Source organism: Phasianus colchicus, chromosome 1, assembly GCF_987193195.1.
Source record: "Phasianus colchicus chromosome 1, bPhaCol1.hap1.1, whole genome shotgun sequence".
Lineage (NCBI taxonomy): Eukaryota > Metazoa > Chordata > Aves > Galliformes > Phasianidae > Phasianus > Phasianus colchicus.
Window position 1 is genome coordinate 87487826 of NC_143436.1, and position 24722 is coordinate 87512547.

A 24722-nucleotide genomic window follows, 5' to 3' on the forward strand; every position below is an offset into this window, starting at 1 on the left:
ACCAGACGCAGCATCGACCCTCTCGACGCGATGGCTGTAGGCGGGGCCGGGGTGGGGGAGGCGGTGCCAGGAGGTGGTGCCATGGCAGCGGCGGACCGGGCCGGCGGATACACGGCGTGCCGCCTCCGGGCCGGGAGAGAGGGAGCTGTCGTCTCCTGGCCCGGGGGAGCGGCCGGCATCACGGTGAGGGGCGGGTGGCGGGGAGCCGGGACCGCGGTCAGGGCTGCGGCGGTGGGGTTGTGCGGGGAAGGGAAACTCCGGCAGGGGAAGTGGGTCCGGGGCCGAGTCGGGCTCGGGGCGCTGTAGCGGAGGAGAATCCTACAGCTCCCGCTTCCTCCAGCGCCTCGTTCGCTTTTTGTCTCGGTGGCGGTTAAGGGAAAGAAGGAAGGAAGGAAAGCAGGCAGGCGCTCCCTGGAGGTGCGGAGCTGCCCGGCTCCTCCGGAGGCCTCCCGGATCGCTCCGAGCCGAGGGGAAGGTGTGCTGCGGGCCGGAAGAATGAGGTTTAAAAGAAAAAAAAAAAAAAAAAAGAAAGCGTTTTAATTGCAGAATGACGGTTTGCATTGCGGGCGGCGGTGCCTCCTGCTTGTTCTCTTTTCCCACCCCCCCTCCACGGCGCGTGGAGGAGCGTTGCACCCGTGCTGTGGCACCGCGTGTTTATCAGGCTGGAGGAGCTGCAGCAAACCGCAGAAAAGCGAGCTTCCGCCAATGGCTTGTGATGACCTCTGAATGTCAGGGCTGTCTGGGGAGCGAGCTGGGAGAAACGGCTGCGTGTCTCTTCTGCTGTGACTGCAGCAGCTGGGTGCCTAGCATAGAAGAGCCATCACCAGAATGAGATCCGTATCTTAGGGATGTGCACCGCAGCTCTTTGAGGTGGCTGCGCTGATATGCGCTTCGGCGGCACTATTCGCTCCCAAGTGTTTGGGGGTAGAGGTGACAGTGATGTGAAATAAAAGGCAGATCTGTAAATGGGCATCAGAGAACTGGAAGGCTGATCATAACAACGTCATTAATTTCATGTGTTTCTTTTGTAACCTTGGACAAAGCGATGGATATAATAACTTGAAGTGGTGCGAAGCTGATAGGAGTAATACTTCATGAGCAGAAAAGTAAGTACAGGACTGAAGTGAAAAACATAATAAATAAATACAGATTTGCAATAGGAAAAAAATAATTGTATCTTATAAAAAAAATCTTAACTGCCTGTCATGCTTTGTTTACTTTTGGAAGCAAACCACCAGCATGAGAGACTTTGCTGTAAGAAAATACTGGGTATGCACACACACCTTACATTCTATATTTATATATATAAATACATATATATACATAAAAGGAACCTGAATTATTTCCCAAATGAGAAAAAGCTGACAAAACTGGGACTGTTCAATCTGGAGAATGGAAGGTGGGGGGGGGGGTTCATCACTCTTTATAAATATCTAAAGTTTGGGAGTTAAATGGTTCAGTCCAGGCTCTTTCCTGTGCTGTGTAGTAACAGGACAAGGAGCACTGGGCATAAACTTGAACACAGGTGTAGCCGAAATACTAAGTCACAGCTTGAGCACCTGGTAGGAAGGCAGAGCCAACCTAGGGGAGCTCAGGTGCATGTAGTCCACCTGAGTGACTGGAAGGGGTGGAGCCAGGATCCACTCCTTCCCAGATCTCATTAAAGGGTTGGCAATGGTGGTAGGGGTATCTTGCTGGAGATCCCTGTGTATCTGAGGCCTTCTGAAGGTAAGCAGCCTCTTCCCTTTGTGTCTGTGGTTGTTGCATTTGAGCAAGCCCTCACTTGCTGCAGTGTAGGACTTTGCTACTCTGCTTTGTTATTGTTGCACTTTTCATTGTGTTACAGCATTACAAAACAGGATGTTGTATATAAATATGAGGAGGATCTTCTCTGTCAGGGTGATGGACCACTAGCACAGACTGCCCAGGGAGGTGGTGGAGTCTTCTCTGGAGGTATTCAAGACCCACCTGGACTGTCTAGCTGAGTGACCTGCTGCAGGAAATCTGCTTTAGCAGAGGGTTAGACTATGAGGTCACTTCCATCCCCTATGGTTCTCTATTATATATGCACATATACGCATATAATATTGCATCATCTTCTTTCCTCTTTATTTTTTCCAAGGATATTTTCTGCCTTTTAGATGGATGGCTCCAGAGAACACTTCAAGGATACAGGAAGAATTGAAGGCTTTTTGTCTTGCTTAGGTAGCTTCTGTTATATGAAAGAAGAGCTGGATCTGCTCTTCACAGATAATGAATGTGGAAGTAAGTTGAGGCCTTTGCTAAAGAAAGCTCTGCAAGCATGCTATTACTTGTTTTGGAGCATGTGACTTTTACAGAGATGTAGTATTTTAAGCAAAATTTCTTTTTTAGCGAGAGAGCTATGAAACATGTATGAGAAGAGTGTCTTCAGTTATGGGCTTGCCAAGCTGATGGACAGAGCTTTTAAACTACAACTAGTAGAGGAGGGGAACCTCAATCCACTGAAGTGTTACTGGTTCAGTACCAGGAAAGGGATCAGAGGTCTCCAGGAGGGCACCTGGAGAACAGCACAGGGCAATTCTAGCTATTCCATGCAATAAATTGATTTAATTAGGGGTCCAGTTTGAATGCCTCTACACAAATGCTCACAATGTGAAAAAGGAATAAGAGACTGAAAGTTTGAAGTCTCCGGGCTGTGTGATTGGCCTCAGTGAGACATGCCATCTCTTCACTTGCCTGGAGCTGATGGTTATGTGCTTTTAAGGGAAGAGAGGCAGGAGAGGAGATGGGGTAGCCCTTTAAGTTAGGGCTCACCTTGTTTGCATGGAGCTTGGCAGTAATGATGAAAGGGTTGAGTGTCTTGGGGTAGCAGTCAGGGAGAAGGCCAGTAAGGCTGATATTAAAGTGGGATTCTGTTATCCAACCAGGATGAAGAGGTAGGTAAACTATTCTGTGTGCAGCTCACGCTCCCTAGCCCTTCTTCTCGTGGAAGACTGCTACTTCCCTGATGTCTTCTGGAAATACAATACAACAAAGAGGGAACAATCTAAGAGATTCATGGGGGATAGCTTAAAAGCCTATCTGATGTTTTAACCAAACTTAATATTTTATATTAACAGAGAGCTATTTCAATAAGCCTGCTTTTTTTTTTTCTTTTGCATTTGGTCAGTTTGATCCTTTATTTTAATGGATGTTTTGCTCTTTTGATGCTTGTTTGTCAGTCAGAGAGATGTTCTCCGTAATTCTCTGCAAAGCAACTGCAGTTATAATCCATATAATCCTTATAAAGCAATTCCATGTACAGTCTATTTTGAGACTGTCCTGGTTATCCAGTAGTATATTTCAGGATTCTAATCTATGCTCATCTAGTGAAAGATTTAATTAGGTAATTGTGATATTCAGAATATCATTGTATTTACGTGATGTTCTTCATACAGTCTGAATAAATACTGTTGCTTTTCAGCTAAACTATTTATAGAAGGTTGTGCAACATTTATCTAATCATTTGATGTTGTTGCACTTGGTAGATGTTTGTATGAGTAACGCTGTGTGGAGAATATTGGATTTGAGGGGACTGCGTTCTTTTGACTGCCTCTGCTTGCCATCTGTTGTGTTTCCAAGTTCAGATCTTCTCCTTCTGTAAGAATGAAACCCATTTAGCTTGCAAAATCACTGCCTTGAAGTTATCATTCAGAAAGGAGAAAGACAAAAGATTCAAACCTGAAAAGCATTGAGCTGCAAGAACAGTTTATCAACAATGAAGTTTGTGGTTCTGTATGTTCATCAGCTATCAAGCAGAATCAAGGAAACATTATATTTCTTGAGAGCTAAGTTTTAAAAAAGCATGGCTATTACATACTGAATTTCCTAAAAACAATCCTGCATTCTTCAAGAAGTTTTTTTAACCATTAGATTGTAAAGATACATTTTATAAAAGGAATGATAAAAATCAGAGAGGATGTAGTCCAATATCTAGAGGAATTCTTGCAGTTTCCAATCAACGTTTACTCTGTGGGGATGCCTAAAACCACACGTTTCTGCTAAAAGTCTTGGGCTTACAATGGGTGGGTGGTGACAGTGTGGCCTAATAGATAAATAAGATGGTTATTTTCTTAGTTGCCAGAAGGAAATCTCACATTCTTCTTATTTTTCTCTGTCAAATACAGGTGAAATTGCCTTTATGATATTTTTGCCTTGATATACCCATTAGAATTATAGATAGTGCTGTTCAGATTGCCACAAAAATCTGTCTATAGACTTACCAGGTCTGTTAAACCAGTTGTTGTAGTGAAGAGTTCCACCACTTATATACTTTGTGTGTTCAACTCCAAGTAATTGGGGGGGGCTTTATATAATTCTTGTAAATGTATTTTCAGGGATGAAGTGGAAGTCAGCTGAACTAACGTGCGCACTACTGAGACGAAATGACATTCATGTTTGTGATGAGTGGAAATCATGGCAGCATCTAACATGGGAGGAAAAGACATGAATGGACAATGTGGCGTGACTCATTCAGACTGCAAATCTTCTGCCTTCTTATGGCAGTACTGGCTGTTGTGGTGCTGGTCCATAACTTTTTTCAGTTAGAGGTAAGTGGAGATGGTTTGGATGGTTGGAATCACAGAAAAATTCAGAGCAGAAAATGTGTATGGAGATCTTCAATACTCAAAGGGATAACTTCGAAGTTATTTCAGATTGCTTGCTATGTTCTTGAGTTGAATTTTGATGCCCTTCAGCAAGGAGGCATTCTACAGCCTGTCTGAGCAGCCTTTCTCTATGCTGTACGTAGAGAAGAACATTACCATTATATGTGCATGTGGAAGTTGCCTCTTGTCCTTTTACTGTATGCTTCTGACTACAATTTCTAACTTCAATTTGGGTAGTAAAAAAGCCCCAAACGTAACTTGATCCCTTCTTGGTCTTCTCCAGACTTTTGAAAGTCTGCTTCCATTAGTGTCTTCTGGTATGTCATGTATTCCAAACCCTTAGTCGTCTTAGGGATTCCCTGCTGTTCTCTTCACTTTAACTGTGGTAGTAGGTGTACAAAAAAAGAGGTATATGGCTTTACCATGGCTGAGCTGAGGGAAATCAGCACTTCCCTCAGTTCACTGGATATGTTTTTGTTAACACATTGCAGCAAGACAATGAGTTTTTACCTGATCAGTTTGCTATCTACTAGAATCCCTAATTCTGTTTCTGCAGGTGGACTTGATGCTGTTGATCACAACAGCAGGTCAGTTAGTCAGTTTTCAGTCCAGCTTCTGCATTTATGTAGCCTGTACTTCATCAGTTTGTCTATGAGGGTACTATGGGAGTCTCACTGAAGTCAAGCTAAATAACATCACTGAGGATCCATTGCAGGGAGCCCTGGGGGCTGACCCTTCCCTGTGGCTGCCTGCTTGCCTAGACTTTCCATTGCAGCATTTGGCAGGTGAGCATAATGCTTAGCCTAAATCCTGATTATTTTTCATGCATATTAGCTGATAAATGTGTTATATGTTTAAGTTGCATTTAACCCACTTGCAAAGTCTTTATATTCCTGGCTAGTGATGCCCAAGTAAAGTGATCCCTTCTTATGCCTAAAAAGACATTGTTGGGTTGGAGGTTCAGATAAGGGCAAGGAAAATGTCTGAGATATAAAATAACATGTAGCATAGGAAAAATAACAAATAAATGTTCATTGCCTGTTCCACTACTAATGGAGACATAACATTGAAAACTGCAGGTGCCAGATTCAGGGCAAACAGTGCAAAACAGCAAAAGTCCTTGTAGTAAGACTGAGTAGCTGCTTGGAAACATTCAAAAGTCAGGATGGATCATAGAATCACCAAGGTTGGAAAAGACCTCTAAGATCCTGTTGTCCAACTGTCCACCTCTCACCAGCAGAGAAAAGGAACAAACAAACTATGTGACAATGCTTTTTTTTTTTTTTTTTGTGGTGGTGCTGCTGCTAAATTGAGGATCTTTGCAGAAGAAAACAGTGTCATCTCATTCAGTTTATTGCTGGAATAGTTGTGTGTCAGGTGGTGGCTTTTCAGAACTGGATTTGGATTTATTTAGCACCTACTCAGAGCTGTGAGACAGTAAAGACAGCTGATCTCGTGGCTGTTGTGGATGAATATGAGGGCTAAAGTATTTCAAGTGTAAAATGACTGAAAGTAAGATGACTGGCTTTTCAGTAGCTTGTACTCGGTCTCAAATATTATCTGCTGTATGAATTAAGACTCTGGGTGAACTTGAGCTACTTTTTTTACTTCCATGCCTGTCATTTGGAAGTCTCCTGGGATGTTTTCTGCTCTAAGGTAGGAACGTAAGCAGTTTGGCAATTGCTCCACATGTACTATGCCATAAATCTAACAGTTACAACTCATGGATGATACTGGACTTTGAAATATAGATGAAGATCCACCTTTTCAGCAGGAACTGAAATACTCAGCCTCTTGCTGCATTTAACTGAGAACAAGTGTTTGCTGCAGATCTAATGAAGTCACCAGTAATCCTTCTAGAATGTCACAGGTTTGATTTGAAAGTCATCTTTAAAGATCATCTATTCTTATTCCTTTGCCCTGGGCAGGGACGTATCTTTGAGAGCGTGATTGCCTCTCTGGGGTTGTGATGTTATACATTACACCTTATTTTCACTTAGTTGGTAGCAAGGATGCTAGAAGCTGAAAATACATCTTCCATTTTTACTTGCTTATGGCATAGCTGTCATGCATCAGGAACAGCTCACGGACTTGTTTGAGCTTAACTGATTCTGTCTTGCCTGCTTTACTAGATAGACATCCATTAAATTACTTTGTGATCACATCAGGGTTCTGATTATCTTTAGAAAGCAGCAAGTAAATGCTAGGAATTGCATTCAGAATCAAGGTATTTTTGTGTGGAGTATACGTGGAAATAAAGCAGGAGTTTATTGAATATGGAGATTACATTGGAAACTAAAGTAATCTGTTCTGAGATCTAGGGAGAGGATTCCTGAGAAGTGTTTCAAGATGATTTTTTTTTTTTTTTGCCTGCTATGAGAAACTTGGTTTTGTTTTTACTACTGATTATAGAGCCCACAGTTCTGCATGGCAGGCTTCTGAATGGACTGGATATTGGGGAGAGTTGTAGTATTTTTTTCTGTAGATCCCAGAAAAAAGTGAGGATAGGGAATGGTGCTGGGACAAACTAATCTATCAGTCCAAAGGGCAAGCCTTGCCTATTTGAAGGGATAGGAGAGTTTGAACACTTGTTTGGAAATGAGCCAGGGAACCTCTTCAGAAAGGAAGATGGTTTGGAAATTCTAATCAAAAGTCTTCCATATATGAATTGACTCTAGCTTTTCCAGTTAAGGCAGGAAAAGCTTCAATCTCTGTAATGTTTTCCTGTGAATACCACGTGTTGTAGCATACTTTCACCCCTTAACTTACAATTTTGCAATAATATATGGTCTTATTTGGGCTTGGAAGAAGTCTGTAAAGATGAGTGAGGTTGTTACAAGAAGAATGGTGTTTCTATGATGTGGAGACAGTTTTGCTTTTACCTTTGTAGAGAGGGTATGGTTTGTTTTGTTTTTTCCCCTTCTCCTTGAGGATTGATTGAGAAAGTATTTATGGTGTGGTCAAATCTGCTTTGTCATAATCTGGAGATGCTTCAGTTGATGTGACAGCTCTTGTTTGGGAACTTAGCTGCATGCGGCTGAAGTGCTTTGGCTTGGGACTGTGCTAAAAAAAAGCTGCTTAAATATACTGTTTTAGAAATATTGAGCTATATTTTGTACTTTGTTTTGTGACCTTGAATTGGCTTAGTGACCTTGAATTGGCTTAGTGACCTTGAATTGGCTTAGTGTTCTCTGTGCCCTTTTCCACTGAATTCTATAGATATTTCCTTGGGTATACTTTAGAAAGGCAAGCTACCTCATAGCCATCTTCTGTACGAATAAATCTCTGACAGAAGGAATAGGATAAAACTCTGCAGAAATCCGTGGAAGATTAAAGCAATGATAGGCCTGTTCTTAAGGCTTTCTTAGGTAGCTCTTTATTTGAAAGCATGTCTATGCTTTTTTTTTTTTCCCCATCTCACTCCTCTAGCCCACATCCTCTTGATGAATCAAGTTTAAAAAAAAAAAAAAGAAAAGAAAAGAAACATTCCCATGAGAATCTCCACTGAATTTAAGAGCTTTATAAACACCCCTACTCTCCCCCACATTCCTCCTTAGGATGTTTCTTAAATGCTTTTGCAAACTCAGGCATGCTTACCAGCATGTTGGGTGTGTTCAAATGTATAACTAACTTTAAAAAAAAATCTTACCATGCAATGTTTTCTGTGCCACTTATATATATTCTTCTGTATGAACAGAAGAAGGGAAGTAGTGAAGGCATCCAAAAGTAGAAACTTGGCATAATTTAAAATTATATGTGGGCAAGATTTAAGAATGAACTGTGCTTGAGAGTCATTCTCAGCTTTGCCTGGAGTTTACTGGGTTAGGAAAAATAACGTGTGGAGATGTTCACGTTTTTACCTGGTCCAATGGAAAATAGAAATAATTCTGAATTACCTTTAATGGGCTTTGGGGAAATTCTTGAAAATCCTGGATGGAAAAGCAAAACAGAGGCAAGAAGGTTCTATTATAGCTAATCTTTATTTAAAAAAAAAAAAAAAAAGTATCCATGGGTACTCTGCATTTTAGTTAAAATGATACAACTCATAATTGCATGTTTTATAGTTAACATGGATATCAAACAGGAAATTAATGTATATCTGTTCCACATTACAACGTGCTCGTTATTCTCTCCTTCTAAGCTGATCAAAACCAACTTCTTATAATGGTCTTCAAAACCTGTAAGTTTCTATTTCTTGTTAGGCTTACTTTTTTTTGGAAAAGAAAGAATATAAATAAAGTTTTCTTTTATTTTTATTTAATTTGAGTACATTAATATACTACAAAAAATGGGAGAGCTACTTAGTATATGTATATATGCTAGGTAATACTTGTGTCAAAGTCTTTTCACCCTGTAAGCACTGCTAGGCAACAACTAAACTGTCGGTGTGTTATCAACACTTTTTACATGACAAATCCAAAGCATAGCACTATTTTGACTGGGATAGAGGTAATTTTCTACACAGCAGCTTAAATCAGCATAATGCTTTGGCCAGAATCTAATTATGGTAAGAATGTTAAATGTGTTATTTTTCTATTTAATTGTATGGCTTTCTGTATTTGTTTCATATTGTTAATACAGAATATGCTGATAGCCAAAATACTACCACAGAAAATACTAAGCATGCTTTACGTAAAAGCCTCTTTGCCAGGGCAGGATAAAGTAGCCATTGGGTAATCACAGGTTGTACAACTGCTTCTTTAGACATCTCATGGTCAAGGGAATCAATTTATATGTTCTATTAAAGTTGCTGTGCAAAGCAAACTCCCGATTCTTAGTGTCGTTCCATAAGACAGTATCTGTTCTTCGTTGTGTTTCGTTTAATAGCACAGTTTCTTGTACTCTTTTTCCCCCTCTAGCACCTGGATGACTACACAGTTTCAGGATCAAATTGGATAACTGAGAACAATGACCAGCCCTCTCTATCACAGACAACTAAAACTACCAGGAAGCCTTACTGTGGTTATGAGCAGCAGACTTTGTCCAAAAGAGAACGAGCAGAACAGGAATCATTGCTTGCTGCACTACAATGGCCAAAACCCCCCGATGGCAAAATTGCTTTTTTACAAAGCACTGATCCAGTACACAGTGACTTTGTGATTGTGAAGCCCAGCAGGTTCTTCAAGGTGGGTGACCAGTTAGAGGTGGTTGTTCATGTGAGGGATTTCCAAGGAAAACCCAAGCAATATGGTGGAGACTATCTACAGGCACGAATCCACTCTCCTGTGCTGAAAGCTGGAGCAACAGGAAGGATTGTAGATTGCCATAATGGCCTTTACAAAGTCTTTTTTACGTTACTTTGGCCAGGTGAGGTCAAAGTATCTGTGACTCTCGTCCATCCAAGTGAAGCAGTCCAAGTCCTCCTGCGTTTACGAGAGGAAAAGCCTGACAGAGTTTATTTCAAAAGCTCATTCAAGTCCGGGAGATTTTCAGAAACTACTGAGTGCAATGTATGCTTGCCTGGAGATCTTCCAGTCTGTAACTTCACAGATCTCTACACTGGTGAGCCATGGTTCTGTTACAAGCCACGAAAACTGTCCTGTTCCAGCCGAATCAGCCATGCCAAGGGTGGATATCAAAAAGGCCTTCTGACACATGAAGAAAGCCTCTTTTTCCAAACGTATGTATGTCATTGACTTTATATGTATTCAGTTATTTTTTTAAAATATATATATATATTTTTTAAGACAAACTTTAGGATGGAGGGGAAGAAAACAATCTACTTGATTTAAGCACCTACTCCTGAAGATGCACACCTTCTCTAAGGGTGGGATCTCTTGTATTCCACCAATAGGGTTCAATCTCAGAGCCCTACTAGGTTCATTCAGCTGTCCACAAATGAGCACTTCTGAGAGCTCTTTGTGTGTAGGGGTGTGGGCTTCCATATCGAGCAAACTGCTGTCTTGCTGAAGATCTCTGCGACTGCTTGGATAGTGACTGATGCTGCTGTCACCACTGGCAGCATAGCGTAGAGCTAAAATTGCAGGTGGTGATAATGCTGGGCTGCTAGAAATCCCATGTGTACTGTGAAGCAGCATGTGGCATTGTGGAGGCTGAAAGCAACAGCCACCTCCACCACTTGAGGTAAGCAGTTACTGAAATGGGGTGGAGCTGGCAGCTGATGCAGCAGCGTGCACTCTGAAGCAGTTTGCCTCCTGGCAGAAGTCCACATGCCCCAAGCTGGGAACTTCCAATCTTTGTGGTTAATCCCCCAAAACGTATAACAGACTTCTCATAGCTTAATGGTTTTATCTAGGCTTGTGCAAGTAAGAATGTGCACAGGATTTTTCTCCTCGTGCTCTTAAATCTTGAATTCTGACTGAAAACAGTGATAGTGGTCTTAAGGAAATTGAATAATCAATTCAGCTGTATGGAGTCAACACGCGTGGATTAAGAAAAGTGATCTGTAAGGCTGTAAAACTTGAAGGTAATGTCACCATAACTATTTTAATTTTTGTTCAAGTGATGTGAACATCAAAATGCCCATACTCTCCAGTGGACCTGACTCGGTGATTGTAAAGCCCAAGGCATTTACAGGTAGAGTGAATTTTATAAAATTCTTGGTTTTACTTCATATTTTAAATAAAAAGAGCGAGAAGCATGAGATACTAATGAGTTTGTTAGTTTTCATACGGTGGAATAGAAATAGTCTCAAGTCTTTTTTGTGTTGAAGATGGAAGCTTTTGAATGTTACTAAGAACTAATAGCAAATTTAGCTAAAAAGACATGTAAATTGAACTTTTAGGAAAAATGTGTTTTCTTCTCACATTTACTCAGAGATATGAAATGTATTACTCAACTGCTTAGCAAATGGGTTAATGTAGCAAAACTGTGAGGTGTTCTTCAAGTTTTACGCATTTATTTTTCTAAGAGACTTATGTAATAGGTATCAAATAACTTGCATTTAATTATTAGTATCATTTGTGTTATCATGCAGTGTCATAACCTAAAGTTGTGGACTAGAACCTAATTTTTCTCTATCGTGTCTAAGTGCAGGAAACAGTCTGTGCTGAGTTAAACTGAAACATTTATCTAATGCAAATTCACCTGCATGCTTTTAGTGCCTCTGAATATGCTGCATAAAAATATGATAGAGAATTACTCCTGAATTGAAAGCTTTCCAGTTTGTTTTTTTTTAATAAGCTGTAGGAGATATTAAAGATAGAGTTCCTGACCTGAGCAATTAAATCATAAAAGAAAGCGGCCTACACTGCTGCTGCTTTTTAGTTCTGCCATTCTCTTTATTTAAAAAATAAAAAATAAAAAGATGCTATCAGGCCAGCAGCATTTTCCCCCTTCTGTCTCCAGACCCTTTAGATGTGATGTCTTCTGTTGTTTAATTTTTAAAATATTTTCTTGTAGAAACTGTTTGAGATTTGATTATATCACCCCTTTTACAGGAGGTGAATGATCAAAGTGTGTTTTTATTTCCTGAGGTCTAATGATAGGTTGGAAAGGGTTGATAGGAGTGGCACAATTTCCTCGGGGAAATTCCTTCTAACAGGAACAGTCTCTGAACAAGTAAATCTAATGCTCTGGAATAGAGATGATGGATGTATGATTTAGGATTAATGCCTACTTACATTCCTTATTTTGTTGTCTTTAGCTTCATGCATTCTTTTCTTTGGGAGGTAAATGTAGTTATAGTTCCAAACTATAATCTATTCTTGGTTTATAACTGTTCAGATCAGAGCTTTTACCTTCTTTCATAAAATCTAGAAGTAATGGCTCTTTGAATTCTGGAGTGAAACAGGTATGCTGCTGTACAAAGGTTTCAAAACCTGGTGTTGGGTTTACTGTGAGTTCACGGCTTGTTCTTATGTCTCGCTTCATGTATGTACAAGGGCTGCTCTGAGAGCAGTATCTCCCACTTCATTATGTTGGCCCATGATGTTGGAGGCAGATGTTGGTGGGATGGCAGTAGAGGCTGAACCTTACCACCAATATATCCTTACATGTTGTTGCTGTGTGACAGAGGGGTAGTCTGACAGAATGGTGTCTGACAGGGGAGTGCAGATGAAGCAAAAGTGTGTTGCTGAATTCTTCCATGTGGAAAAAATGGCACCCGCTGACATCCATCGGTGCTTGCAGAACATTTCTAGAGACTGAAAAGTGGATGTGGATGCAGGCAGGCTGTGTGAGTAGCAGTGCAGCAGTAGTGGGGCACTTCATCTGGTATAGATTTTGATGAGCGTGGCATGCGTGCTTATTCATCACTAGCAAAAATGTATAGCTAATGGTGGTGACCATGCTGGAAAATAGTGTTTTGTAGCTGTATCTGTTGTGGTTTCCCTGGAAATAAATAGGCATTACTTTCAGAGCATCCTATTTATATGGTTAGTCTAATAATCACTAAAAAGTTTGGTTTTAATGGGTTTGAATGGGAAATGGTTCTAAGTTGAGGGAGGGAAGATGTAGGTTGGATGTCAGGGGGAAGATCTTTACTGTGAGAATGGTGAGGTGCTGGAACAGGCTGCCCAGAGAGGTTGTGGATGCCCCATCCCTGGAGGTGTTCAAGGCTGGATTGGATGGGGCCCTGGGCAGCCTGGTCTAGTATTAAATGTGGAGGTTGGTGGCCCTGCCTGTGCCGAGCGGGTTGGAGATTCATGATTCTTGAGGTCCCTTCCAACCCTGGCCATTCTGTGATTCTGAGAATCTTTACACTAAAACTAACGAAACAAAAGAATTTAAGTTGTGAGTTCACATGAGTTTGTCTTTAGTTACATGACCGTATGGTAGCCTTTTCACTTCCCTTTGTAGGAGTCCTGTTTCATATGGTTTAGATTGCTCAGCATTGTTAGTTCATTGCTCTTCCTTCATTGGCCCTATTGCCTTATTTGCTACATGTTATTTAAGAAATTATCCAAATATAAGACTTTATAATGGATTTTTCTGTGGTTCTCAAGATTATAGACTTTGTATTCTGTGAACATTCCTGTAAAGTATAAAGGGGCTAAAATCTACTGATGGTAAAACACAGAATATTGTATAGGAATAGCAAGACCAAAAATGACTATTAGGGATGGGTGTTTAAAGATGCCTGTGGGGGTTGTTTGAATCTGTGAGTCTTTAGGGAGTTTAGCTGCTGCTGTTTTATAATGAAACATCTAGCAGAGGATGTTTCTGGGCACTAGAACTCCATTGCCCCTACTCTTCTGTAGAAAGGGCCCTGGCATGGCTTTGGCCACGTGTGGGTGTGCAGTCCTAAGCAGCTGTAAGCTATGACAGGGCAGGGACCAGTAGTCTACTTGCCAAGGTGGGTATAAATGTTTTTTAATAGATGGTTATGGCTCTTCTGTGCAGTTAGCTGGCTTTAGTGCCAGAGAGCAGCTCTGTGCTACTCAGTTCACTGTTCGTTGACAGCTTTTCTATTCAGGCTGTGGCTTTGGGTTTCTTTGTAACTGTGAGTCAGCTCATTTCCAGGCCCTTAAGTGTTAGAACAGATATGTGGTAAAGGAGGAACCTGTACTTAATGACCTCATGAAAGTTCAACGTGCTAGTATCACACTGGCTGCTATGAGAAATAAGGCAACGTTTGACTGATGTAACCTTGAAATTGCAGTTTCTCTTCCTGTAATCACTAGCCCCAGTTTTCAACATAACATCCAATGTCCGCAAGACAAAGAGGAGTCCAAAGAATCAGAGCTTCCCTGGTGTGGTCAAATTACTCCTCAGAGGGCAATCTATGCCAGCAATGAAAGAGGAAGAAATTGGACAGCAGAAAGTACGAAACCCGTGGCGTTAAAGTTTAACAATTCATACATTCAAAAGGCACATAAAAATTATTGCTTTAATTCATTAGCTTTAATTCTGGCACTTCCTGGTTTTGTAGTCTTCTTAATTCAGATTTCATTCTTACAGCATCTGTGGTTGGGCCTATATTAGTGTCAATGTGCGGACTGTTCCATAGATGGATTTACACTAAGCAAATACACGTGGTATCAGGTTTTCTCTTGCATGTTGTCACCTTAGGGCTGGTGTCTGCTGCTGCAGTAGGAGGTGCTGCTCCTTTAGAGCACAACAGCTGCCATCCCTTCCTGTTGGCAGACAGGCCGCTAGAGGGGGGAGCTGTACTTTAGTAGATTGCAGATGTGTGCTGGCAGAGGAGGCGTAGTGAGGCTTGGAAATTCTGTGATGCTGTCCAGACTGTCCTTCTTTATCGTCATCAGATATAGTTTAACTTAGAAGTACTTCAAAATAAGTTTTTTTTAAAAAACTTTAAAGCTACAAGTGGTTATGTGTAGTAGGTTTTGGTGCAGAAATAGTAGGGAAAGTACTTGGTCTTACAGGCTTGTGATGCACTGAGCTTTTTAATGTATGTTATATACATTCTAAAGTGAAGTAGTTGAATGTACATTTAAGTGATAGAAGGTGTGTTTGTTATATGTTAATTTCAGAGGGTTTTTTTTTTTCTTCCAGATTCAAGCAATATGGACAGGGCTGAAGATCCCACAGTTTCCCCTTCTGGTTACTACTATGAAGACCTTTGGAGGCCAAGATCACACTGGATTTATCATTTTAACAAGTCAGACGATATAAGCAAGTGTTTGCAAGGAAAAGTAATCCACTTGTTTGGAGACTCTACAATAAGGCAGTGGTTTGAATATCTGACTGCAGCTGTTCCAGGTTGTTATTTTTCTTTTTAATTGTTTTTTTTTTTTTTTTTTTTTTTACCTTGAAGAGGTTTGCAATTCTTTATTTTACTCATCTCACATGCAGAGTTGATCTTATTGAATAGTAATGTCAAAAGGGAGAGGAAAGGCAAAGCATCATCACAAGTGCTGATAGAAATGCAATCATTCAGGTGTTTAAGAAAACTTTAGAAACTTATAGGCTTTAGGAGAAAAAGGGCCACAAGCTGTGTATCTATGAAGCTGTTGTTATAAAATGTTTCACTAATTAAGAACATTGTTGCTACTGTGAGTTGTTATGTGGCCACGAGGTGGCATACCAGAACTTGTGGAGGATTGTGTGGGTGAGGCTTGGCTGGTAATATTTTGGAATGAAGTGAAGTAGCAAAATGACTTGCAGAAACAAATGACTTCCAGAAGCAGATGACTACTGTCCATTTGGTTTTGAGCTCCTTCTTCCATTTTCTTTATTTTAACTTTTCATTAAATAAGACAGTTTCAGTAGCAATTTGGTATTCCTCTTTCACCCCAACTCTAAGGCAGTTCAGTAGTGTTGAAACGGAGACTGAGACTCCATGTTAACCAGTTAAGTTCTTCTTCAAATTTAATGGAGTTCTGAAGTTGCTGTAAAAGTTACAGTGAACTTTGCGCTCATAGGCTGACAATGAAAAAGCCTATTGATAAAATAAGAGATCTGTTTGGAAATGCTTTTTTTTTTTTTACCTGGGGGGGGAAAAAAAAACAGTTTGGAGAACTTGGAAAAAGTACTAATACATATGATCTTTTGAAGGTAAAGTGCGCTGGTTTGCAAATTTCAACAGTTATATAAACTCCATTTTGAAATATGTAGCCAATATGCCTGTGGAGCTGTTGCAGTGGATCCAGAGGCAGGACAAAAAGATTATCAGAGGGCTGGTGCACTTCTCCTGTGAAGAAAGGTAGAGGGAGCTGGGTTTGTTCAGCCTGGAGAGGAGAAGACTGCAGCAGGAGATGTCATTTTGGCCTGCCAGTATTTAACTGGAGCTTATAAGAAGAAACGAGACCTAATTTTCCCATAGGCAGACATTGATATTGACGAAGGGAAATGGTTTTAAACAGGAAGAGAAGAGGCTTAGCTTAGATATTAGGAGGAAATCTATTATTCGAAGGGTCTGCAATTCTGTGATGTTTATGTATTTGTGGTGAGGCACGGATGCAGGCTGCCCAGAGAGATTGCTGATGCCTCATCCCTGGAGGTGTTCAAAGCCCGGTTAGATAGGGCCCTGGGCAGCCTGATATAGTGGATAGCAATTGTGCCAACAGCAAGGGGGGTGAAGCTTGATGATCTTCGAGGTCCCTTCTAACCTAGGCCCATTCTATGATAATGCTTATCTTTTGTTTCACTTTAGGATTCTTAGAACTGTGTATGTATTCACTGCTACCGTTGCCCTGTGATCCTATTCTCCTGTTGAATCGTTTTGTGTTTTTTTTTCTGTCTTTAACTAATGTTTTGCTCTTGGGTTTTCAGATCTAGTGGAATTTAATCTGGGGAGTCCTAAGAATGTGGGCCCTTTTATGTCCGTGGATCTGAAGCACAATATCCTACTGAAATTCCGCTGTCACGGGCCACCCATTCGCTTCACGACAGTCTTTACAAGTGAACTGCGCTACATTGCGAACGAACTGAATGGCATCGTTGGGGGGAGAAACACTGTGATAGCCATAACTATATGGTCCCACTTCAGCACTTTCCCTGTGGAAGTGTATATCAGGAGGCTGAGGAACATTCGGAGGGCAGTTATTCAACTGCTGGACCGCAGCCCCAAGACTTTAATTGTCATCAGAACTGCAAACGTTCAGGAGCTTGGGCCAGAAGTGAGCCTCTTTAACAGTGACTGGTATTCCCTTCAGCTTGATTCTGTCATGAGGAAAATGTTCTCAGGAATTGCTGTGCACTTTGTGGATGCTTGGGAGATGTCTCTGGCTCACTACTTGCCACATAACTTGCACCCAAAAGAAGTAATTGTTAGGAATCAAATAGATACGTTTTTATCTTATGTGTGCCCTCTGCAAATTTAGCACAAGTAAGGCATCCCTGTGTCACGTTTTGCTGCAGCTGAGGTGAAGTTGGTCTTTGCCAGAGCTACTAAGTTTATGCTGGATGGTGTGGGAGAACTGTGCTTATTGTATCTGCATTCAGTATGGGCAGGCTGGCCATAAGTCTAGTAGCTGTGAGGGATAGTGGAGAAGAGTTAACTGTTCAGGCCATATCTTCCTGTGAAGTTGATTCCTTAGAATCTTATTTATATCTCAGATTATTAGCAAGCACCTTAAATTGACGAGATTCAATAGGGAATTATGTGGGTTATTAGCTTTACTAGTTATCTGCACTGTATGTTTAGTCCATATAACGTGGAATCTGCTCAGAACTGGGTGGAATCTAGTGAAAGAATTATTTGGGAGCAGTCTTTCTCCCAAACTCTCTCTCTCTGTCAACTCAGAGTTGGAGGAGGATCCCCTGCAGTTCTACGTTGGTCGGAGAAGCACAATGCCTATTCTTTTTTCAGAGTCCTAATCAGAAATGTGAAGTGTGTGTCTTAAAGCTGCTATTGTCATTCCAGGAAGCTCAATCATAATGTCTATACTATAAAGTTATCAGGAGTTGGCTAAAATTTAGTAAAGCACACTAGTTAGGCACTCTTGGTGTTTACAGATAGCTGCTAAATAATGCAAATGCCCAGTATTTTAGTTGGCTTTCCTGTACTACTGAATCTCTTCTGAGTTTTGATAATGTCTTCTTGATTTATCTGTAACAAAGCAATGTGTGTATGCTGACCCCAGTGAAGGCACTGTTTCAGGCAGTTTGTGCATGTTAAAACTGCAAGCTTGCCTGCTTGAGGCATTTCCTAATGAAATCATTTCACTTCCTGGTTAGATAAACTTGTTCCTTTATGCTCTTGCAAAGCTGGGCTTCTGTTATGTACTTTTATACATACATAATACATTGTGTTAAGAGAAGCCAAGTTACTTGAATACGCTTAACAATTTGTGAATGGGTAGCATAAGTCTGGTGTAAACCAGCATCAAGACTTTGTGCTGATGTCCTCCTTTTCTTTTATGTTGATCAGTTTTATTACTTACGCTGGCAACAGTGAAGCTGTTGAATAAAGAGAGGACAAAAATAATAAAAATCCCACTCCCATACCAAACATCCAGGAATGGCCTTCATACAGTTGCTTGGTAAATGTTTGCTGTTTTGCCCATGTGAATGCAGGTGGCTCTTGGGCCTTCTAGAACTGTTTTCAATGCTGCTAATTTGACTGAACCTGCCTATAGTTTTTAAAAAGTAACACTTTGAACATTTTGATTAAATTCAGCTCTGAAATTGCGGAGTAGGAAAGTGTTCAGTGTTGTCTTACTTCTGGTCCCACTCAAGCCAAAGTTGGTCTTTACCAATGCCAGTACTGAGAAATGTGTCAAGACACATGTAGTAGAGTGCTTCTGAAGAAGTCCATAATGCTTAAAGAGAGTATGAGTCAATTAATAGTGAGCAAACTGAGAAAAATGGAACAAATTGGCAAGTTGCAGAGTGCAGTAACTGAAATATCTTCGTATCAGAAGTGTTTTGCTCTCTGCCAGGTTTGTTGCTGTATATGGGAAGACTGTGCTCTTGTTGCTGGACACTAAAGGGAGCTTGTGCTGCTAGCTACAAGAACACTGTTTTAAAAACAAATGTAAGTGCTTTTAGTGTGTAAAAGTCAACAGCATCCATTAATAAGCTTAACAAATTGAAAAGGTTTAAAAATCACTGTAGGAGTTGCGTACAGCCAAGTAGCATTTAATCTTACCTTTTCAGACCAGAATTCAGGATGTCCACTTCGTCAGTTGCTACTGACAACTGCCTTGCTTATGTCTGTGCATATATTAGCTTTAGATAAGTGTTTCTTACTTGAATATGTTAATAGCAGTGCATCTGCTGCCAGTAAGAGACCACACCAATTCAGTCCTGGGAATGTAAACCACCAACCACCACAATGCAAAATGACTTTTCATCTTCTCTAGGTGCATTTTTAAAGTGGGTAGAGTACAAAGCTTTCATCCTGAATAAGAAATCTATCCAAATAACGTTAATGAAAATAAGACTTCAAACTCTTACTTTGAAGGAAACTACTTAATTTGTAGACCAACCATTTGGTTTTCCTCAAAATGCTGTATCATGTGTGAAAGCATTGTGACAGCATGTTTCTTATCTGAATGTTCTGCTGTTCACTAGTGCTCTTCAGCAGCAACTTCTCATCACTGTTAGCCATCAAAAATAGAGAGGAAGAAATCTTGAATGTTATGACAATCGAAAGCAAGAGAACTAGATTTCTATTAGCAAAGACATCTAATCACATTCTGATAGAACCTGCCTTTCAGATTAATTTTTTAATAGCAGATTAATGTTCAAGTCATGAACTTGAGGAAAATTGACCATTCATGTGGGCTGAGGACTGATGGTTTATTTCTTCGTGCTCTGGAATGGACAGGGAGAAGAAAGGGAGATGCTGAGGAATTACTGATGTTAAAAGACAAAGACTGAGGGCAGAATGCTTTTGTCATTCGGCTCAGCTGTAAGCTTATTTTCATCTCTATTCTCTTTTTGCTACCAGTTTCACCAGTTGTGTATGTACTGTATATAGTGATGTAATCAGAAGCAATAAAATATTTTTAAATCACTTTCTTTAAACCTTTAAGGTTCTAAATGGACTTTAATGAGGACTTAAGAGGTTGGTTGTTTTTTGAGTTACTTAATATGAAATGGGACTCAAAGGAAGTTTTGCAGTTGTCAGTGGAGTATCTTCATTTACGTGTAGAAATTTCTTCTGTGAGATTTTTCAAAGCCCTGTTTTTCTTTCCATTCCCTTCAGCTGAATGGAATAAAATGTGCTATTTTGGATATTTTTATTCCTAACCATGAGCCTTTTGATTATTAATCTTTCAGTACGTAAGTTTTCTTTACCTTAATTTATTTAGTCCATGTGCAGCTCACTGAAGTAACAATGTGAAAAACTCTCTGTATTTTTATGGTGTTTATCAGAAGATATCAGAGCAATTTGTAAAGCAAGTAATCTTCATTTTACGGATTAGACTGATACTCAGTCATTTTCTACTACTGATAGTTTGACCTTGCTTTTCATGACCTTGCTTTTTGAAAACCATGTCAGGCAGATTTCTTAATTCTAGATGCTTAGGGGAAATGTTATTTGAGTTCTTGATGAAAGAGAGGACAAAAGGCAGTTGTTGTCATGACTTCTTTCAATTTCAGTTGTTTGATTTCTCCTGCTTGCAACACCACTGCACCTTTACTTTGAGACTCATGTTGCATACTAGAAGGGTCAGCATGACTTTTTGTGTACTACAGATAGTGTTTCCATGCATATATGACAAACACAAACATCTGAAGTTGTCTGCTGGTAAGAGTATTGGGTTTTTTACTTTTTTTTTCAGAAGCATGAGTTAAAACTTTTGTGCTCATGGTTAAGTAACAGTAAAAAAAAAAAAAAAAAGTCTGTCATGCATATTTAACTTACAAAGCTCTTACCTACTAAGTCCAGATCACTTCTTCATACTTAGTTCATGCTACACATTTAGACTGTTCAGAAGGCTCTTGGTGGCAGTGGAGGTCTCTGTATGTTAGAAAAAAATGTGTTTTATAGGTGTCTCTTTTTCTATTATATGGATGATAGTGAGATGCTTACAGTACAAAGAAGGCTGTAATGTATTATTGCCTGATGAGATTGGAAAAGCCATTCAAATAGCCAAAAAGCTCAAAGATTAAAAAGTTCCTATTAAAATGGGCAAGCTTGTGCATCAGATATGTTTGATTTGATTTGGTATCAGTTTATCTTGTTCGCCCTAACATCACATAACTTTCCTTTTTTTTGTAGTTCCTTTAGAAATGTGTCATATTTCTCTTAGTTTTACCTAACTACTATATTATGTGTTGCATGTTGGGTAGAAGTCTTATACAGCAGTTTATAGATAAAAATCAGTTTAATTTTTTTTTTTAGATGAGGTATGTGTATTTGGAGAGGCGTGATCTGTGCAAGTGGCTCAAGCCTGGCACCAAACCCAGTACTGAAACACATTGTTTCCTGTTGTCAGTGTGTCAGTCCTGACATACAAGAAAACTTTGTACGTAATGTAGGCTTCTTTCTCTGAGGGCTTTGAAAACCCAGTTGGCCAATGGAAAATCCTTTAGTCACTTCATTACTTTAAGTAATGGACGAAATGCTGTAGTCTGGGTACGTGCCTGCTGCCATGTTAGGACATAAGCTGTGCTTGCCCTGTGGTGGCTGGAGGGCTAGGATGGAGGAGGTGGGGGACTGCTATTGGGTTGCCCTGGAGTTACACTGCAGCCAGGATTCACAGCTGGGAAGCAAGTAAGCAGGGTGCATTGCCAACAATACCCTGTTTGACTTGGAAAAAATCCCTCAACTACAAGTTCCTGGTAAATGGAAGTGAGTATATTGAGGCAGAACTGTAAAATGTTTTCTGTTTTTCTGTCCCTCCCCTCTCATTTAATGCTGACCCCAGAAGGAAGCAGGATCTGAGACAATGTCCTGTGCAGTCATTTAAGTTGCTGTTCTTCTGTGAGCTTGTTCCTCTGAGTGAAGCATGCTGCCATTGTGTCCCATCTGCTCATCCAACCAAAAAAGGAGCAGGGGGGGCTGCAAAGTGTAAGATGCTTTTCAGTGTAATGTGAGAGCAGGCCTCAGACATGCTTAGAGAGGAAAGGGAAATAAGCAATAGGAAAGAGGAGAAGCAAAAATAACAGGATTGAGTGGAAAGAAGGACATCATGCAAAGGTCTTCTGTGGTTCTGTGGAGATGTGTTCCTCTCCATTGAGGAAAGGAATGAAGTTGTTTAGTCATGCCAAGGTTTTCATAGACAATAACAGTAATTGTGAGGGATGGAGTCACTCCTGGGATATAACAACCTGAAATACATATATAGCTCTCCAAATGTGTTGAAAAGGAACAGTTCTTCTCACTCAGGCTGGTCAGACACTTCTTTCTCAACTCCCTTCCTGACTGTAATGTAATACAAATTGTTTGTGAGGCACTGCTGTAAAACTTTTTGCTTATGGCTTGTTTATACAGCCATGTGTATTGAGTTGTCAAACGTCTGTACACATGATAGATAACAGAGGTGAGGAACTTTTTAAACCAAACCCAATACATAAAATAAGGAGCAGTATACAAGCAGGCTTTCATTGTGTGCCAGGTGCTGTTCAGAGCTGGTGGTGACTCAGAAGGTCTCTAACTTTCCTGAAGTGGATCAAGTGCTTGGCACAGAGGGGACTGGAACCTGAGTTTCTGACAGTAAGGCTGGAGCCTAGCACTTCTGGATCTAACAAAGAGGTGAGACCTTAGGGTTCTTGATCCAGTTGGTATGGTTTGTCTTGTGTTCATCCCATGGTTTATCACCGCATCCTTAGTTAGCAAAGTTCTGCATAATTTCCAACACATCAGCTGTCCTTCTTATAGTACAGGAAGCTCTGAAATGAGGAAAATGTTTTATTATCTCTCCAAATGTGGATCTTTGAGTCTCTCCTGTAATGTTCGTTCTGCTGCTGTCACACATCTGAGGTTATCTAGCCCACTTCTGGGCTGTGAATCAAATGTTATCCTTCTTTACTGGTTGTTTTACTACATCTAGTCTTTTGGCAGAAAATAAACTAGTCTGTTTTCTGTTTCTGTCAGAGTGAATTGCATAGGAACTTCTCTGTCTGGAGTGGAGCTGAGGGATTTTATGGGAGATTGCTAGAAAGTTAACAGTGTTTGAATAGCTTTCTGTGAGCCCTACATGCAGAGTGAGTGTGTAACTAAACCCAAGTGAAAGTACAGTATGCTCTGCCCTGCATCTTAGCTGTGTCATCTGGGATGGGCTTAACAGATTAGTGAATCATTAATGAACGTGCCTAGAAGGGGATTTTGAGGCACTGAAAAAGAGCCTGGGATGACTCTCAAATGAAAGCTCTCTTAAATCTGCCATTGATAGTGGTTTATCTTTTAATTCCGAAGGCTTAAAAATGAATGGTACAAACACCACTAGGTGGTACTCTATGTAGGTCGCTCCAAAAGTAACACCTCCCATTTATTTCCATGGAAACTACAACAGATACAAAGAGCACAACAACATTGCTTGGTAGAGCTAATTCTTAACCATGCAACATGTTTTTCAGCAGTAACTACCATTAGCTCTTTTTTTTTTTTCATTGATGAACAGAAGTCTACATGCTACTCTTGTCTACACTAATGGAGGTGACCCACAGGTTGCCACTGTTGAAATGCACCCTCTACTGCCTCAGTGTTCACATCTGCTGTTTGGTCTCTCTCAACATTCAACGAGTATCAATGGATGTCACCGAGTGCCATTTTTTCCTCATAGAGGAATTCAGTGACACGCATTTGCTTCAAACATGCTTCCATATCATACACCACTTTGTCAGATTGCAATCTGCTGCCATCAGTCCTGTGGCAAGAAAATGTAAAGGAATATTTTGGAATAGTTCAAATTCTACTGCCGTACCACCAACACCCACCTCTGATGTGATGGGCCAATATAATAAAATAGGAGGCATTACTTTCAGAGCAGCCTTTGTAGACAAGTGTATTTTACCTCCTGTCTTCATGCACGAGCCTTCTGCATATCTTTGAATCTGTTTTCTTTTTGGTTCAGCCTGATGCAGGGCTCTCCTTTCTCATTCTGTCTGAATGTCTGCTGCAGCTTGTTTGCAATGATTGGGATTTGGTGCGGCATGAGTGCTGGTCTGCAACACCATGGCACCTTGCTCTGAAGGATCTCACAGAAGAGCTTCAAGGTGGGACTTGCCGTTAGGGGCTCACCAGGTTTTAAACTCACGTTACCTGAGTAAAAAGCAAAACAAGCAGAACGCGCTGATGTTTTTTCCCTTGCAATTCTGCACTCAGTTCTTTCCAATCCTTCTTCCTCTCTCTTATTCCCTGGGACAAGTGAGTCAGATTTTCCAGAACCACTTGCCCTTTTTCACTACTTAAATCAGATTCTTTCTGGGCATGGCAGATATTTCTGTCTTAGCTGTTTCTTCCTTCTAATCTTGTCTTCCCGTTCTGCTACATCTTTAACATTTTTGCCCTTTGTGTTTGTATTATTATGTGCTTCTGCTGTGTCTTACTTTTGCCTTTGATAAGTAACACACACACACACACACACACACACACACACACAAAAAGGAAAGGAGATTTAATTAAAAAAAAATTCAAGAACTCAAGTAACAAACAAATGCTACAATTACTTTTGTTGTTGTAAAATGTGTCCAATAAATGAGTGTTTTCCAATCCCACTGACTTCAAATCCACAATTTTGCAATGTAGGTTTTGTGGCAACAGATTTATTCTGAATGTATTACTGTCCTAATTTGTCTGTCTAGCAAATACTACTACAAGAAGATGTTTCT

The 24722-nt window shown here is 40.4% G+C and overlaps 2 protein-coding genes across 6 annotated transcripts in view; both read left to right on the forward strand.

Annotated features, from left to right (window-relative positions):
* Positions 1 to 24473, forward strand: NXPE3 (neurexophilin and PC-esterase domain family member 3). 5 transcript variants are annotated; one of them, XM_090151751.1, is made up of 8 exons: positions 1 to 183; positions 1044 to 1106; positions 2123 to 2265; positions 4359 to 4571; positions 9488 to 10248; positions 11092 to 11165; positions 15048 to 15254; positions 16767 to 24473. In XM_090151751.1, the coding sequence occupies exons 4-8, from the start codon at positions 4479 to 4481 to the stop codon at positions 17315 to 17317; spliced, it is 1686 nt and encodes a 561-aa protein (XP_090007877.1). In that variant the 5' UTR covers positions 1 to 183; positions 1044 to 1106; positions 2123 to 2265; positions 4359 to 4478; the 3' UTR covers positions 17318 to 24473. The 5 variants fall into 5 exon arrangements, with proteins under 5 accessions (XP_090007877.1, XP_090007885.1, XP_031468839.2 ...); XM_090151759.1 differs by having other exon boundaries at positions 2142 to 2265; XM_031612979.2 differs by lacking the exon at positions 2123 to 2265 and having other exon boundaries at positions 3 to 183.
* The window catches only part of NFKBIZ (NFKB inhibitor zeta), a 20404-nt gene continuing 18187 nt past the window's right edge, over positions 22506 to 24722 (forward strand). The window contains exon 1 of the mRNA XM_090151737.1: positions 22506 to 22644. The gene's annotated coding sequence lies outside the window, so the exon portion shown is untranslated. The remainder of the gene's footprint in view (positions 22645 to 24722) is intronic.